The sequence below is a fragment of the Gallinula chloropus genome (genome assembly GCF_964237585.1).
Source record: "Gallinula chloropus genome assembly, chromosome: 4".
NCBI classification, from domain to species: domain Eukaryota; kingdom Metazoa; phylum Chordata; class Aves; order Gruiformes; family Rallidae; genus Gallinula; species Gallinula chloropus.
The window spans coordinates 24,290,499-24,308,570 of record NC_140088.1 but is presented as its reverse complement, the minus strand read 5'-3'; the positions used below and the strand labels follow the sequence as shown (position 1 = coordinate 24,308,570).

General features: G+C 42.4%; 1 protein-coding gene across 1 annotated transcript; it reads right to left on the bottom strand.

The window, feature by feature from the left end:
• Positions 1–274: 274 nt before the first annotated feature.
• On the bottom strand, positions 275–16,897 carry SPTY2D1 (SPT2 chromatin protein domain containing 1). Its single transcript, XM_084263425.1, has 6 exons — positions 16,753–16,897; positions 7,166–7,280; positions 4,187–5,779; positions 3,491–3,644; positions 2,837–2,914; positions 275–1,248 (listed from the first exon to the last, which is right to left on the bottom strand). Exons 1-6 carry the CDS (start codon positions 16,810–16,812, stop codon positions 1,152–1,154), a joined length of 2,097 nt encoding a protein of 698 aa, XP_084119551.1. The 5' UTR covers positions 16,813–16,897; the 3' UTR covers positions 275–1,151.
• Positions 16,898–18,072: the final 1,175 nt, after the last annotated feature.

The window sequence follows — 18,072 nt, the reverse complement described above, 5'->3', positions numbered from 1 at the left end:
ACCCTATGCTGATTGTAAACAAATTCAGTTACTGAAACAGTCTTTGAGTGCATAGATAGAAAAAAATGTGCAAATATGGGCTTTACGGTAACTGAACTAACTCTCCTGCTATACATTTTAGATTTTTGGTTTGATGAATTTAATCACAAGTATTAACTAGTTAACATGAAATTGTTAATATTGAAAGAGCTGCAAATACATTAACAAAACTTAATCCTGATGTTCTTTCTAAATAAGTAAGCCTAACTAGAGAAATGACTGCTTCACATTTTAAATCATTTAACACATCGGATGTTTAATGCAAGAAAAAACATGTGCACCATACACAATTTGTAAAAGCAGCAGAAGCTGTTAAACAAATGTGAAGATTTACAGGGCAGGAAAAGAACCCCCAAGCATATGCTTGAGCCCAAAAGCACAAGTTACATACAAACACCACAATTCCTGTTTCTCAGGGTGTGCATTCATCATACCAAGTCAGATTTGCATTAGAATTCCAAACACCACAAAAGCCAACACCATATTTTGGCCATCCCTATAACGGTACAATTTGCAAATGACATGCACTTTTCTCTTTAGGAATAAAGAGGTTCTAATTATTTTTAAGGGTCCTCCAATCAGAAAATATGCAGCACTTACTCACTTATTGCTTCAAACATCTGTGACAACGGCTGAATTTATACCCAAGCTGCTTCTGTACAATTTCAATACTTTGAGGCTCAAGTTGGGAGACAGTGGGATATAAAGCAATTTCTCCAAGTCTCAAGAAGTATCAGGGAACAAGAACCCTATTCCTCCCAAGTAAATGCAAAATTGGTTTACTGGTATATGGGCCCACACAGTTTTGAGTCAGTGCATAGCTAGTCAATATTTCTGCTGGCATCTTGAACTGGTTTAATCAGTGGAAACATCTATTAATTTTACTCCATTTAATATGCATTAGTGCATTAATTTCTTCATAAAAAACCAACCCTGGCAAGTATTAAAAATAAATATCTTATTTAGGTCAAACTAAAGCCTTGCTTTTCAGTACTTTAATCCCTTTAATATTCTTCTGGCCTCTAGCAAGCAAATGGAAACTGAAGTAGAGTAAGAGATGTATGGAGGCAGAGGGTAGCAGAAACACGAACAAAGTCAACACCATAAGTCAGTTAACGTGTCCTCAGCTTCTTGGACTGTCTCTTGCGTTTTAATTCTTCTTCTTCCCGTCTCAATTCTTCTAAATCCTCCTGAACACCAAGTCTCAAGCTGCCAAAGGAGATTAAATACTTTATGTACTCAAGAAACATGAAGTTTAACTTTTGCCCCCCTCCAAGAAAAACAATCAAAAATGTTACAGATTATTTTAGCAAAAAAAAATATGTAGACCACCTACCATAATTTCTTTAATTTTAGCAAGAATACAGCTTTAAGAACTCAAGATTTTATTAGATTAGAATCAGATTTAAGGGAAGATGACATAAAACTTGTTAAAAAAAAAATCAAGATTGTGGAAGGACAACCCTGATTAATATGAAAGGTCTTTTTTCCCCCAAAAAGCAGCTGCCAAAACACATTCATCAATTCTTAGCAATGTTGACTCTTACATATAGGTCATCACAGGACTGAGAGCCACCTAGACCCTTGGCACTGTTAAGGGAGAGAATGGACATGTCCAGCAGTAGAGAAGCAAGATGTGTCACTGCAACTTCCTGGCTGGAGGCGCCATTCCGGTAGCTACAAGCACAACACTGCTGTACCCTCAATTCCATCTGTGAACAGGCTCATGGAAGAGGCTCTGCTAATGCAGCAGGTTCTATCTACATCCCTGTATAATTTCCTCAGCTTCCAAGGGGTCAGTATGTTGGAAGTAATTAAAATAGTATCTGCAATCACTGAGCTCCTCTTCAGTAAGGGCTGGATATTCTTGTTGGTTTGATGCTAGGAATGGGCATGGCAAAGTTACCATCTCATCATCAGTTACTGCCTTGTTTGCAGTCCTACCAAGTGCATTTGTGCATCCATAGTTCATTATGAGGCAATAAAAGGTAACGTAGCATACACCTCAATGCAAAAGGAGCAGCCACACAACTAAGTATTCAATTGTTTTGGGCTAAACTACTCCAGTACAGGCTCTAAAATGGACTTTTTGCCTGAACAAGCACAGCAAAGTCATCTTTAGTTCAGGAAACTGCAATCATCCAAACTAAGAAGAGAAATAAACACATCAAGGATCTATGTGCTAGTATATGCACTTAAGAGCTAGCTAGGTATTCAACCCAGCTAAAAATTCACTCTAGGACTTGAACAAAGAAGTCCATCCACAGCAGTATCACTGTAAAATTCCAGTTGTTTCCTCTTTATAGCTTTGCCTGAGCTCCAGCTGTTCTCCAGGAATAAGGAGACTTTCAAGACAAAATTTTCCAATGCTCAAGGCATCTGAATAACAGCAATTCACACAAACACCTGTACATAAAGACAAATAAATCTCCTTCTAGTCCTGAATTAGCAGAATACTGTGATGTTTGGGAAAAAATTAAAGGCTTAGCATTTCAACTGAAATTTAAAAATACTCTTAAATATTTTTTTAAATATTTTTGGGCATACATTGGCTTTGGAGTTAGCGTGCTTTTTGTTTGTTGTGGTTTTTCTAAGCAAAATTTGTGATGTGTGAGAATGAAGGTAAGATTTATTTACTATACCCACCACTGGCTGGCTTCTTCATCTGAGCTTTCTTATTAAAAGATGTTTAAGGCTTGTTTACCTTTGCTATAAAAGCAGTAATTATCCACTCTAACTTAGCCCCATGATTTGGGCAAACTTCCCAGTTTCTATCTGAGCATAAATCAGTGCATACCTCCTAGCTTCTTCTTTCTGTTGCTCTCTCCAGCTGCTCTCCATGTAACGTAAGGCATAATCACTTTCATCTTTGTATCTGGAAATTAAATATTAGTTTTCAGCACTAAAACATGATAATGTACATTTGAGTTATGAATTCCCATCCCTTCTTAGAATCATTACCTTGCCATATAAAGATTTCGATGTTTAGAAAGAATCTAAGCTTTTAAAAGGCTTGCTTTCATATACCTTATTGTCAAAGAGGAAGTATTTAAATAAGCCAAATAAAAGCCTTTATTTTCCAGTAGTTCTGAGCCATACCAAGTTAGATCCCCTTACAGAACAGCTATCATTGCGTTTAGCAGTTCATGTTCAGGCAGTTACATTTGATGAATTCTCAAATACTCCAGACTGCTATAGAAAGTATTTTAACATCCAATAATAGAAAGAGTTGCTGTGAATGATACAGGTGAGACATTGAAGAGGCTGTGTTGTTTTCCAACCATGTCCTACTGCATCAAATTTTTACTGCTCCCCAGAAGAACGTGGAAGGCAGCATGAAAATTCAAGAAACCTTCTGCACAGAAGCAACTAATACTTGTTACATTTCTGCAGTGCAAACCCAGTTTTATGACACCAGCACTTAGGATCTTAAAGTTGATATTTTTCTTACCTCTTCCGGTCATAGCCAAATATTTCCCGAATATGTTTTGATATTTCCTCTTGGGGTTCCCCTTCATCTTCAATGAAATCATCCATTTCAGAGTCATATTCATCATCATCATCATCTATTTGTCTCTTGTAGCTAATAGGTGGCCTTCCAAGACCTGAACAACAGGAGAGTGAAAAAATCATTCGTTGACAACATTAATATAACATTAATTTAACATTACTTCTCCTTGCTATACCCTGGACACAGCCATTTTACAGCTCTGAGGTTTAAAGGTGGAAAACTTCTGCCTCAGTTTAACTACCAATTCTCAAACACAGTAAAAGAAAATACTTCCCCTGTAATACAGAAGATTACATATCAGTATTACCAACTACATTCTGAGGAAGCTACCAGACAGGACTCTGCTCTTTTACAGGGTTTTCTAGGTACTTATTTGGTACTTATCACAGGCTGCTCAGTTTCCCCCCCACTCCATGTAATACTTCATAACCCAGGCCTGTGTTTCAAGGAACATGAGGAAAGGTAAAAGTAAATAAAAAGCTGAAAAGCATTTACTGTTAAACACACTCCGAAAAAGGCAAAGGACTTAAACAAAATAGTGCATAACTGCATCTGTGATTGTCAAAGACACTTAGTGACCTCATACAATTACAAAAACAATAACCAAGTGAAAATATTTGCTCCAGAACTTCATACCTTGTGGGTGAAACCCAGGTCTATGCCCTTGAAGAGATCTCATTCCATTTATTTGTCCATTGCTAGGTCTCGTGACTAGGTTTTTAGAAGAAATAGTTTCTGATACAACAGTACACTTGGGTTTTACAGTTGGAGCCAAGCCACCACCTGGTCGCCCAGGCCCTGCGCTTGGGTTGATGCCTGGCCTTCCTGGTCCTGCTCCCAAGTTGCTGCCTGGTCGCTTGGCTCCTGTGCTTGGACCAATTCCTGGCCTTCCTGGTCCTGCTCCTAAGTTGCTACCTGGTCGTCCAGGTCCAGTGCTCGGGCTGATTCCCGGCCTTCCTGGTCCTGTACCTGTGCTGCCACCTGGTCGCCCAGGTCCTGCGTTTGTGCTGCTGCCTGGCCTTCCTGGTCCAGTGCCCAAGCTGTTGCCTGGTCTCCCAACTCTCATGTTTGAGCTGCTGCCTGGTCGCCCAGATCCTGTGTTTGAGCTGCCAGCTGGCCTTCCAGGTCCTGCAGCTGAGCTACTGCTCAGTCGCCCAGTTCCTGGGCTTAAACCACTTCCTGGCCTTCCAGGTCCAGTGCCAGAATTGTTACTCAGTCGTCCAGGTCCTGCACTTGAACCACCACCTGGATGTCCAGGTCCTCCTTTGCCTAAGCTGCTGCCTGACCGTTTTGCATTGGAGTTGATGCCATGCTGAAGGACCGCAGCATTTCCTGGTTTTGTGTGAGCAGACTTTTTCAGGCTGGATTCTTTAGCAGATGGTAGCCTCTGAGCCCCGTTGGATGCTGGTCTTGAGGGTGGCACATGAGAGCTTGAGCCAGACTTTCCAATACTACTGGCAGGCAATTTACTATGGCTGCCACCAGCAGAATTTTTTAAGGAGCCGTTCTGTGAGGTTTTTTCCATTTGTTCAAATCTGGAGGAAGATGACCGGGGATGTTTTTCAGTCAGCGCTGGTGCTTTGGATTTCTTATCAGCACCACTGACAGACGAGGACAGACTGCCTCTTGGGGCGGAATGTTTATCGACTGAGCTTTTACTGAGCTTTGCATGTACAGATTCTTTCTGAGACATCACTTTTTTTGAAGAGCTGGATATCCCTGTGTTCTTCATCTCCTTCTCACTCCTCTTATGCATTTCTGCTCTTTTGTTTTTGCGTCCCAAATACTCCCTTTCTCTCAGTTCTTCTGCTGTTCTGGGTCTCTCTTCTACCTTTTTCACAACTTTTATTTCCACTGGCTCATATTGTTTTTTCTCAGCAAGCCTTAAGAGCTCCGCAAAGTTCAGAGGTGCTGGTGCACTTTTGGGAGGTGCCTTTGGTTTCACTGCAGTTTTGGATGGTTTCTCTTCATACTCTTCTTGCTCATGCTCAGATTCAGTCTGGCTATATTCAAGTTGCTCAGTTTCATCTTCTGTCACATACTCAGCCTCTGGGGCCTGAGCCACGTTCTCAGAAGCCTTCTTCTTTTTAGACTTCTCTTCAACAGGAATGCCATTATAGCCATAAAAATTATCCTTTGTTCGTGAGGCCATAGCTCTTGCCTTTCTGTCATGCTTCAGTTCAATACGTCTAGCCAAGAGTTGTTCTTTCTTTCTTCTTTCTTCCAGTGCTGTAAAAGAAAACAGGAGAAAGTTGTGCAAGAGCACTAGTTATTTCAGTTTATTCCAAAATGACAAACCCTTTAGGACAGTTGTTTAAAGATATCTGTCTAACAGCTATTCACAATGGACCAGAAAGTGATCAGAGGTCAAACAACAGGGCAAGCTAACCCACCTGAATCAGTTACTCCAACAAACTAAGTCAAATGCTGTTATTGCAAAACCCACCAGGTGATTCAACCGAAGCAGCTCTCCAGAACACTGTGAACTGAGGAGAATCACTGTATGAGGAGGTACAGGACTTGTAGGATTCTTTGGGTAATGGAAGGCATTCTGAGACTGAGCAAGAGAATTTTGAGACTGTACAGAATTTACTGTCAGATGTTTCAGGGAAGTGAGGAAAGGGAATCAAAGAATATCGGGGGGGCAAATTTGGAATACAGGCTGTGTATGTGTAGAAGGGTGTACGGGAGAGAAGCAGCCAGCCACAGATAAGCAAGCTGCTGGTCGCTACGTTTGCCTGATAGAGCCCTGTGCCTTATCTCTGCAGTTTGTCCTATATTCTTATTCAACAGGTTTTAGAGAGCTTACTTATGCATAAAATACCTGCCTTGAGTCTGTGTGTGGTCTGCTGACAAAGTTCAGGCTGAACTAACTGGTGAATAGGATAAGAATGCCAGGTGTGCATGCCAGATACTGGAGAGACCAAGGGAGCGGGGGCCAAATACCAGGAAGACTAAGGGAAACCAAAAACTAAAAAAATGGATAGGGCTGCTCATGCTGTGGGTGCCTCTAAAGGTGCCATGCCCTGCCTCTGTTATTCTGTTGTCAAGGGCTGCTACTGTAGAGTGTGAGTGCACACACTGCAATGGGGAATTTATGCTCAGTCTTGCTTGTGGCTGGACCTGGTATCAGGGATAAGAGGCAGGCTCATGACTGGCTCAGAAGAGGAAGAATACATACCCTGGGCCACCCAGTCCGTAAGATTTGGTTACCTTAAAACATTAACACCAGAAGTAATGCAGTATAGTTTATATTATGGACTATTTAAAGGAAATCTAATACAGTGGAAAAACTGTGGCTCAAGTAAGCTATAATTTTTTTCACACAGATAAAGCTTTTCAAAGTTAGGTTACCAAAAGTCCAGATGGTTCCTTGCAATATTCATCTTAACTACTTGTTAATCTCCAGTGGTAAACAGTAGTGTAGCTGATTAATATTTAACTCCTTTGGAAAGCATGCATCGTCCTTACTTATTCTTGGCTTTCCCTCAGCATCAGTTACGTGTTTAAGTTTCAGAAACAGATGCATAGCTGTATTTGCAAAGCTTTGAATAAGATGATGAGGTCTCACAGAGGCAATGAGAGTCTCCCACAGAAAATGTTTAGGGCTGTTACCTTTTTTTCTTTTTTCTTCTTCTTGCCGCCTGAGAAACGCTTGCACTGCTGCAGACTCTACACCCTTGACTTTTGGAACCTTTTTAGGAGGACCAACAGCCAAACTGTACCTTTTCTGCAAAGAGCAAAGAAATATGTCAGAAAAGTTACAAAATGTAAAAATATTCAAGTTTTTAAAGCTGAGTTGCAAAACAGTCATGTACTTGACTAAGCGCAGAGAGGATACAAGTTAAACAATGAATTCCCACTGAAGCTGAGGGATGTGACAGATACAAGTATGGCTGGGAGTCAAGTGTTTCAGGCTAAGGAGCAACAGGCCCCATGGCCTTGGGCTGAACTTGAAAGCCAGAATGCCCTTGGCTCGTCTACAATAGAGTGATGGTGTCTTGAGAAATATTTTGAAAAGTAGTTTCAGAACTCAGAAGTGGAAGATAACCAAGGTACAGAACAAGATACCACAACTACAAAGACACCTGTCTTGACTATACCACTGACTAGAAGCCAACTACTTCACCCCATAAATACTACCTACAGGACAGGCCCAATTTGAGCTCTCCCTGAACTGCAGCTGGAATGCATGCCAGGTCACTCTGTCCTGGAGCAGGGACACTTCTCACAATTACCTGGGACTACAAGATCCTTCCTTACCCAAGAGAGATTGATCCTTTACCCACAACAGAGCTGTGGTAGGCAAACTGAATTAATATTATGAAACATTACTAATCCACATGGCTATTCAATACTATTACAAACACTGTGTGGCTAATTCCATTGGACATAAGCCATTAGCAAAGACTAAGACTGGATCCAGCCACACTCCAAAAGGAGTTCAGAATCAAGGGAGTCCACTCAACCTCGTGACTCAATGGGAGGGCCCTCTTTACTCTTTGCAACTCTGGTCTCTGAGTTAAAGTCAAGCTAGTGATTCAGAATTTTCCTTGGTATGATTCTTCTATGCAGTTTTTAATTAGGTGACCCTTGCCAAACTTATTGAACTCTACCAAAATATTATTTTATCTCAAAATATATTGCTGCTCCTCCTGAATGAGACATATTCTGCTTATCTGTGACAAGGGAATACTCTGTGTTTCCCATTCACTTCTTTGGAAAGCCAGGACAGGTAGGGTAAACCAAGATAAATGAATAATATGTACTAGACTTAGAAGGAATGTAAAAGCTGCATCAGTAATGGAATACAAATGTTTCAGTTGATTCTTAGTCTTTGACCAAGTAGAAAGTAAAAGCAGACTACAGCCCAAGCTGACAGCCTGTGTAATCCTAAAGTGCAGGTTTACAGGTCTGTTAGGGCTTTCAGCTTTTTTGTGGACACTCATTTTAGTGTCAGGTTATCTTATTCAATCAAAAAATGGAATTACTCCAAATCTTGGAAGTGACTTCAAAAGCATAATTAGTATGTTAATCTAAAGTCAGCAAAACTGATTATAGTTCCTGTTGCATTGATCTTAAACCTTGATTGCACATCAGGGAGTTAGTGATCTGCATACCAGTTGACCTGAACAGGCACAGGCCTGCACTCTACCATACTTATTATTGAGACCACTGGATGAACTCAGCAGACTAACTGTGACAGAATACAGAGCCTTCACTTTGAGCCTGGCAATTACAACACTCACACTCATTGTATCTTGAAGCAAAGCAGAATGTTTTCATGAAACATCTTTTTGCTTGACAGCAGAAATTATAAACAGAGTCAATTACTTCCAAGAACATCCTATAAAAGCTCTAAAGATTACAAGGCTGGTGGATCCTCACTACAGACAGGATTTGCACAGCTTGCCATGCCTGTTGCAGTCACCCTAATAACAGCTTGAATTCTAGGTTATTTTCATTTTAATTTGGAATATGATTTTGATTTTAAAGGAGTTATGGTAGCTATGAGAATACAAAGCAAGTTAAAGCCCTTAGGAATAGGTAACTAGGATGGTGCATGCCTTGATCACTATTGAATCGTTATGGACTCTGAATTAAAACAATGGGTACTGGCTATGGACCTTGAGTAAAAACAATAGGTACCAGAAAAGACTGGTTTTGGCTTGGGAGATCAGCCAAAGATGAAATGAGTGTGCATGAGGATGGGGTTCAATCAGCAGACAGTGAAAAAGGCTATCAACAACCACCAGAGGACCCCCACTCAACATAGCTATGCATGCATTGGGGACATTTGCACATGATAATGACTTGCAGGAAATAACAAATATGCTAATCATTACACACACACACACCCTTCATATTCAGAGCAATCAGTAAAGTTAGCCAATGATTTCTGCAAAATAAGAATATAAGTAAGGTGAGGTAACTGAAAGCCAATCACTGTGAATGTCAGGAAGCAAGCATTCTATGCAATTTTGAACAATGTGCTAAAAAAAGCATATAAATATGTTGTGCTTTGTAACTGTTGGCAAACATGTCTTTAGAGCTATCCCTCACGTTCCCTGGTGCTGGAGTAAAGACCTACACAAAGCAGATGAGCAGTTAGTTAAGTTCTTCATGATTGCAACCACTGACATGCCTAGATGCCTGTCCAGTGCTGCACAACTTGGGGTTCCAGCAGCTGGAGAGATGTAAAGCTCTCTCTGCTGTGCCCTTTTTTCCTTTTCCTGTTATCTCCAGAAAATGTTATTTTTCTATGTTAAGAGTCCAAGTGCTTCTCTTATTGGGATCTCTAGTGAACACTAGTGCTGGTGTGCTACACCTGTTTGGGCATTACCTTCCATAAGTGTGCCAACTACCAGATTGGGCTTTACAATGATAAAACAGAAAGAAACAAAAGGCTTTGTCTTCTTCCCAAAAACAGACTAAAGAAGAAACAAAGCAATGAGAAGGAGAGAGATGCTTTGAAAGACAAATACATTAGAAGCCAGTTAAACCCAGAAGCAGATAGAAAGCAGAACAACACATTTAGAGCTGGCTTTTTCTTTTTTTATTTGAAGCTTGAGAGGTTTATGGGGGGTTTTTGGGATTGCAGTAGTAAGCAAATAGATTATAACCTAAACCCAGAATCTTCCACATGGATGGTTAGGATCCTCACCAAATGAAAGAGCTGAGAAATATGGCCACAAATATAAACAATAAGAAAAGCCACACAAGTTAATATACCCCAAAATATCTTCCTAGCCTCATATAGCCTTATGAGCCTTAACTAAAAAAATTATTTCATAGAGATACTTACAAGCAAATTGTTTAGAAGCAAAAATAGGCAAACTAGTAGCATAGGTCCCTATAGATTTCATTGCTTTTCATTTCTAATCCACAGAAACAGCAGCACATGAACAGATCTTTGGATCAAACCCATACACTATCATGTATGTACATGCATCATCCAGCAAGATTTGGAGACTCATTCTACCTAAAATGCAGCCAAGACTTGCTCCAAGAGCAGCTACTGTAATGGCTATTTGTAGTCACCTTTAATTTCTGAATTCACTACAGCACAATTATAAAGATACACAATCTGTGTAGCTGCAGCAGTAAAACCAGACATGCTGCCTCATCACACTCAAGCTCATTTACCAAGTCATGCTCTGTCACTGGTACCCTAGTTTGACAAAGCTTGGTTTAATTATTCAATTTCTACAGAAGTTTTAAAGCCAGACAAACCAAAACCTTTTTCAAAGCAGAGGATACAGGTGGATCCCATCTTAAGGCTATTTTCCAACCTAAATGCTTCTGTGATTCTGAAGGTTTTAGGACTAGGGAGTGCCCTTCAAAACTGCTAAATAGCAGGGACAAATGTAGATTGACCTATCCTGTTAGGAAGCCATATAAAGAATTAAAGTGATGAAGAGGCAGTTTTCAGGCTTTGTTTTGCTGCACTACAACTGACAGTCCAGGACCAGGTTTGTAAAAAGCAGCTTAACAAAGATGACATTTTCTCACTGCCACTAATGTGGCAAATTGTGCAAAATTCAAGATTTAAAAGTCTTCCTATCAATATATTAACCAAGAACTGAAAACATAGCTAAATATATATAAAAATACCCAATTTCTGTACTGTGAATCACTACTGATGTTGACAAACGTTTTCTTCACATTTATTTAGAAATAGCATAAAATAACCAGCTTAAGCTTACTCTTTTTAAAAGCACTGAACCAAGCACAAACACTGCTACAGTGTTTTACTTCCAGTGCAAATGGAGATGCATCAGATTCCAGGTAAGCCAGGCAAAACAATGCAGGGACTTCATCATCCAAGCAGCACCTGCGCTATTCTGGCTGTTTACAGCTATTGCCAAGTTGGTTAACTCAAACAGAGAAAAGGAAATGTATTTCCTTTCAGAGAGTAGGTGAAGCTGCTCCCAGAACCCAGCACTACTCCAGCTGTAAACACCAGTCACCTCTCTGGGTGGAAGGTAGGTCAGGTCTAACCGAACTCTGCTGAAATATACAAAGTGGGTACTGCTTGTGCCAAAGGGAAAAGGCTGGGGAAGTGTCTGTCTTCAGCTGTGTGCCCTCAAGAGATAACACTTATTTTCCTACAAGTGAGCAATACTTCTCCTGAGGTTTTTAGTTTCTTTTGCAAACCTTGCCATAACCCACCCAGGAACTGACTGTCCCTGAATCTGACCTTTTACTTTAAAAGTAAGAGTCCATCATAGTGCAAAACCTTAATTGTTTTCCACTTGCAGCCAGAATGAACTGTTTCAGTGGGCTATTTAGCAGTTACATGACTGACAAGGTAGCAGATTTTTCTCTGAATAGTATACCTCAAATCAAAAAGGTTAAAGAGATAGGTATATGTCTAATAAAAAACCCACCAGGCTGTATGCGCCTATATATTCACACATACATGCTGACTTGTGAGGGATATACACCAGATACAGTTTATATACATACAAATAAGGCATCCATCCCTAAAATGCAGAGTGCCAGTAGCTAGTAGCCAGCCCTGGCCAGCAGGCAAGCTCCAGGGCACAAGTTTTAACTGTGCCATCTGCTCTTGAATCACTGACTTAAACATAGCACATGATCCTGATAGAGTTGCAGCTGTTTTGACATGAGCATGGAAGTACCAACTCTTAGGCTGTAACAAAGATTTTATGAAATAATTCTAAGTTTTGTGGCATCCAAATGAAGCCCCGAAACGTCTAGATAAAATACTAGACCTAGCTACAAGCAACATAAATAGTATTGCCTTTATCAAGGATCAATATTGACACAGGTAGCAACATAGATACGAGTGATCAATTTTGCCAAGCCCAGTTCTCAAGTAGAGCATCTGTGCAACTAAATTTCTGCTATGGGCTTGCAGACACAACACAAATACCATCCTATCTAAGCTATCATCTGGTACAGGCAACTTGCAGAGGTTCCCACAGGGTGAGGTTTTTTGTTTGCTTGTTTTTCACTGGCAAGTTGTGACCCCCATACAATGTTACAACATTCTTCCTGTTCTTGCTTACCATTCAACCAGACATGCAACCTTGTCCAATGAGAAGTCCCCATTTCCCCTCTAAATATTCTTCAGGATATAACTTTCTGATAACATCAGCTAACAGTTCCTTCACCCAGGTAAGGCACAGGCACATCCTTGTTCACGCCACCTGCCCTAACACTAGTTCTTCAAGCAGCAGCTTTCCAAATCACTAAGTGGTTGTTTGTATTAACTGTGCAGGGGTCTCTGCTGCCATCCTATGCTCACACTTCCAAGGCATCTACTACAGTCCTGGCACCCTTCACTCCACAGGCATCATGCTGGGGTTACCAGCACCTCACTCTGCAGTTAAGACTATATTATAATTCACATAACACTAATCTCAACTACTGTTATTGATATCTAGTTATACCCAAGCACGCTTAAATTTGTTTGATTTGCTTCAGGTTTTAACAGCCCCTACCAAGGCAAAGGCTTTATTGATAAAGAGTATTTCAGCTGTCAGCTCATACTGTTCTTGTCTCCAAAAAACAATTTGGGTTCTACATTTTACTCCTAAAAGTGCAAAAATAATTTTCTTAATATTTTGCAAGTGCTGTCACAATGCCCAGGCTGAACCACTAGCTGAGGAAAAGGCAGACATTTCCTCAGTTAAATATTGCTTCACACAGTAAAAAATATTTTAAAAGTTAAAAAAATATACTTTATGTTTTCCTTCATGTAGTGATATTGTGATCCCCATTTTCATCTGCTTACACAAAGAGAGACCAGGAATAGGAGAGGCACAGTTTTACGTTTCAGTCAGTGTCTGTAAGCGCCTGGGACCAAACTATCACATACAGTCACGTTGAGAGTACAAGCCCTCCTCACCCCTTGTCAGCTTTTGACACTGCATATCTTGCATCCTCCTCCTGTGGATGCAGATATAGTGCAAAGCATTCCTAGGGCCTGTTCTGAGACAAGTTTTTATCACATAATAAATGCACACAACCAAACAGGAACCTGATTCGACAACAGCAGCCTGTACATTCCAGCTCTCTCTTGCCTATGGGCAAGCATTCAACAGTCCGCAGACTGCAGTGTCATGGGCAGGCTCTGTAACACACCCAGCCTCCTGAAAAAACTCCAGGATTTTGCTACTTGTTTATTTCACAAATAATTTCTGGTAGCTACCTGTATCTGTCAACTTGCTGGAGACTATTTTGTAACAACTCTTACTCACTATGTAGTAGTCTGACTTAAAACGAGACTTCAGCAAGTGCTGACGTGGATAACAAGCAGTTTCAGTCTGGGGTGACCTCTTTGTGGTTAATCACTACTCTGAATCAGATTTTTTGTTAGCTCTGTATACCAAAAGATTCACCCAGAGTTAAAAAAGAATAGGGAGCTACATGAAATAATTTCTAATAAATCATTGACAATAGAAACATGGTGAAATGAAAGAATGACTTGATTCCAACTATGCTCAGGGTTTAAAAACAACTGCAATACAATTTCCTATTTTTAAGAATATCTTCCATACAAACATCTCAAAGTGCTTCACTGCATCAATTACGTCACATAAAACTCGTGGCACAACACATTATTTTCATTTCACAAAAAGAGAGTGATACAAAGTATTTAAAAGTTACTGAAATCAGCATTACAGCTTCTAATTGGTATCCTGTCTAATTAAAGCAAGATCAGCTTGGAAATGTAATGAGCTGCTAATAAGAACATATGTAACAAGATACATGCACCCAATACTAAAGCCCCCTATGGAATGTTACGTGAGGACACCAGGGCTCTCTTCAGCAACTGCTATAAAGATTATTATTAGCGCATCATTAATAGCTTATTCACTAGTTTATATATGGGCTGGTTTATTTAGAAACAAAACCTGATGCAACTAATGGGGCACTGAAAGGCTGATTTCAGCAGTGTTCCTTTTGAATCGGGATTTCCACGGGGAGATGAACAAGCAGATCTGTTTTTACAGGGGCATGATGCAATACCTATCTTACACAGGTCCCTCTTTTATGATACAAGGCCATATTATTTCTTAAAGTTTTTCTACAGGTTCTCCTTTTGAGATATGTATTACTTGCATATGTTATTCTTTCATTACAACAGGCATGGAATATTCAGCTTAGTGCCCTGTAAAGTTTAAAATAAACTCCTGAAAGGGAAGTTCAAGGGATATGCTGATTAATGCAGGAAGTAACATTTCTATAAGTCTGTTAACTTTACATACCAGCAAATTTTGTAACTATCCCACATGGTATTTTTATTACAAATATTTTATATTAATAAAAAATCTTTATATAAGAAGAATATTATGTACTAGCTTTAATCTAGTAGAGATACTTTGATGTCCACTGATCAGAAAAGCTCCACAGGCCCTCTTTCGAAGCCTCAAGGCTGCAGATCACCTCAAACAGTGCCAAGTGCCTTTCCACTTTTGCTCAGAGACTAAGGCCAACTTTGCAGTTAAAAGCTGCACCATCTAACATGCTAGAATGGCAGGAACCCAAACTGCTTCAGCTATGGATTGATTTACACTCTCACTCTGAGTTAATCAGGTAAGCAAATCCTAATCCTGCCTTTTCTAAAAACAGAGGAAGAACAAACCCTTCATCCATTGGACAAGTAGGATTGCCTCTCTCCACCATGACATATTTTATCAAATCATCATTACTTGCAACAATTAGTGACAAAAAGTAGTGGTACATTACATCAAAACTGCATAAAGAAACTAAGAAGGTAAAAAAGTTTTAAACATCTAAAACAAGAGCTACAACAACCCAGTAACAGTTTAGTAGAACAGCTTGCTTTAACACAAACCAGACATTTAACTATCTTGAAGTATTTATAGGTTTGATTTTTTTGTATTTATCTTACAAATCATATTTCTTCATAGAGCTGGAGACATGAACATGCTAAATATGCAAGAGGACATTTAATAAGATTTTTAAGACAAGATGGAATCAGATGAATTACGCACATCTACCATATGGTTGATCCCTAAAACCAAATGGTCACAACATTAGTGAACGTGAACAAAGTTTTACTAGTGAGACTGAAATACTTTAAATTCTTGAGCATCTCCACTTCAGCAGTGTCAGAACTAAAGACTCTGCTCCTCCTGTTTTTCCAATAGTTTATGCTAAAAGCAGATGCCACTCATTTACACTGGTTTAAGAGAACTAATCCTAGAAACACAGAACTCTGGCACTGGGTTAAAGAACAGACAGAAAAAGTATCTCCCTAGCTGGTGCCTACCAAAGAAAATATTTTTAACCCAAATAAGCACACACAACTTATTATTTGGGTCCTGCTAAAGGGGTGAAACTCAATATACTGATGTTCCCAAAGGCCACAGGCCCTTCCTACTGCCAGACTTCACTCAGCTAAGTAAGTGGGTTATTTCATACTGAATCGACATAGAACCAATACCCTGAGTTAAAATACAAACCGCTGAAATACAGACTTCAGAATAATATTCATAATAAGCCTTTGACCAGTCATCCCCATACAGCTGTGGCAGGCTGTTCCTGAGCAATGGATACAAAGGTGCTGGACAACGCAGCCCATTCATCCAAAAGTTGTCATTCTTTGTCTCCGACCCGCATCTGAGAACGTGGCAGACTTCTGTTTTCAGAGCAAACAAAAGGACTTATCCGACTTTTAACCACAACCACTGCCTTCCCGGGCACCACCGGCTTCGCTCTCAGAGCCTCAGTATTTTAGGCGGCCAGAAGGCGCCAACCCCGGCCGCCCCTTCCCAGCTCCAGACGTGCCGAGACCTGTTGACAGAAGGAGCCCCGCTTCGCCCCCTCCCCCCGCGCGCAGGGTGCTCCTCCAGCCCTCAGAAGCGCAGACCTCCGGCCGGCGAGGCGAAAGGCCCGGCCCCAGGCTGGCCGGGCAGGCTCTGCGAGCGCCAGCCAGGCCCGTAAACCGGGCTTCTCGGGCGGGTTCCCAGGCGGGGCCGAGGCGAGGGGCAGAGGCCCAACCGCGACCCTCGGTGCCCCGCGAGGGGAACGCGGGCCCCCCGCACGATCCGGCCCAGCCCCGAGCCGCCGGGAGCCGCCTCCCAGGGGCAAACTGGGGGGCCGCCGGCCCAAGGGCTCTAAAGGTTACCGTGCCCCGGACTCACGCTCCTTCGCCCTCTTCCCCCCCCCCGCCCCACGGCGGTCCCGGCCACCCCCGAGCTCACCGGCACCGCGTTCAACCCTTGCTGCTCCGAGGCCACCATGAGAATATTGTGGAAATCCATGGCTGGCTGGGGAAGGAGGGGGGGTGAGGCAGCTGCCCTGCTCCTCCCCGCTCCCCTCCGCGCCTGGCAGAGGCGATGCCGGCCGGCCGCCCGCCTGCCCCCGCCCGCAGCCCACCCCGCCGCCGCCGCTCGGCTCCGCTCGCTTCCGGCTGCTGCCGCCTACCCTTTATATCACCTCGCCTCGCGCTCCGCGTCACGACGCCCGCGCGTCACTTCCTTTGTGACGACCGCTTCACCTCAGGAAACGCGTCCGCTGAGGAAGGCAGGAGGGGGAGGAGCAGCGGACCGGGCCTGGGCCTCAGCCTCAGCCTCGGCCGCAGCCGCCCCTCTCCCTGAGCCCCGGGGGAGCGGTGGGGCCTGGGGCAGCAGCGCGGGCAGCCTAATAAGGGTCAGCGGGGCCGCCTCCGCCCCGCCCCGGCTCGCCCGCCGCCCTCCGCAAGCAGCTGGGGCCGCTCTGGGGCTGGCGCTCGGTTTCGTCCCGGCGGTTCCCCCCGCTGTGCCGCGGCGCACCCCAGTTTCACCAGGAGAAACGCCTGATCGGCCCTCGGCCTTGACATAGAGACGCCGCAACAAATTACTGCTGCTTTTTTTTCTCCCCTTTGTAACTAATGCCAGTGCTTGGTGTGCCGGTGACGTTTGTGGAGGTCTGAAGGGGAAGAGCCGCTTGGGGTTGCTCGAAGGCTGGCTGGCTCCGGCCGAGCAGAAACCCTGCGGCAGAGGAGGAACATACCTTTCTGCAGCCACCCTGCTCGGCTTCTCCAGCCTTAGCTTCTAGGGGAGCCTCCGTTACAGCAGCAGTGCGCTCCTGGCCCTCCCTGTGAATACCACCTGATAAAACGGGGCTCCCAGGAGTGATGCTGCCCTTAGGAGTGGTGAAAAAAAGCAACCTGTGTATGCGTGCAAACATTTTTCCAAGTCTCTGACAACCCGGGAAATTGTGCAAGAACACCAGCTGGCTGAAGACTTTCCCCTTGCTTTCATTGCTGGCTCTTTTCCTACTACTGTTACCAGAAAGCCAACTGACAAAAATGCCTCTGCACTGCACTGCTGCTTGTAGAAACATGGGCACCAAAAAGTTGTTTTTTTCCCCTTCATTTTACCTTTCTTTAACATAAATTCCTCTTTAACAATGGTATTACTTGACTGCTCTTCACTCTCAGTTCCTTCGCGTTCCTGCCTTTTCCAGTCTCCCTTTGCCTCTTTGCTGCCCTCCTTTTATTTTTTCCCTATCCGAAACTCAGTTCTGGGTGCAGCTATAAG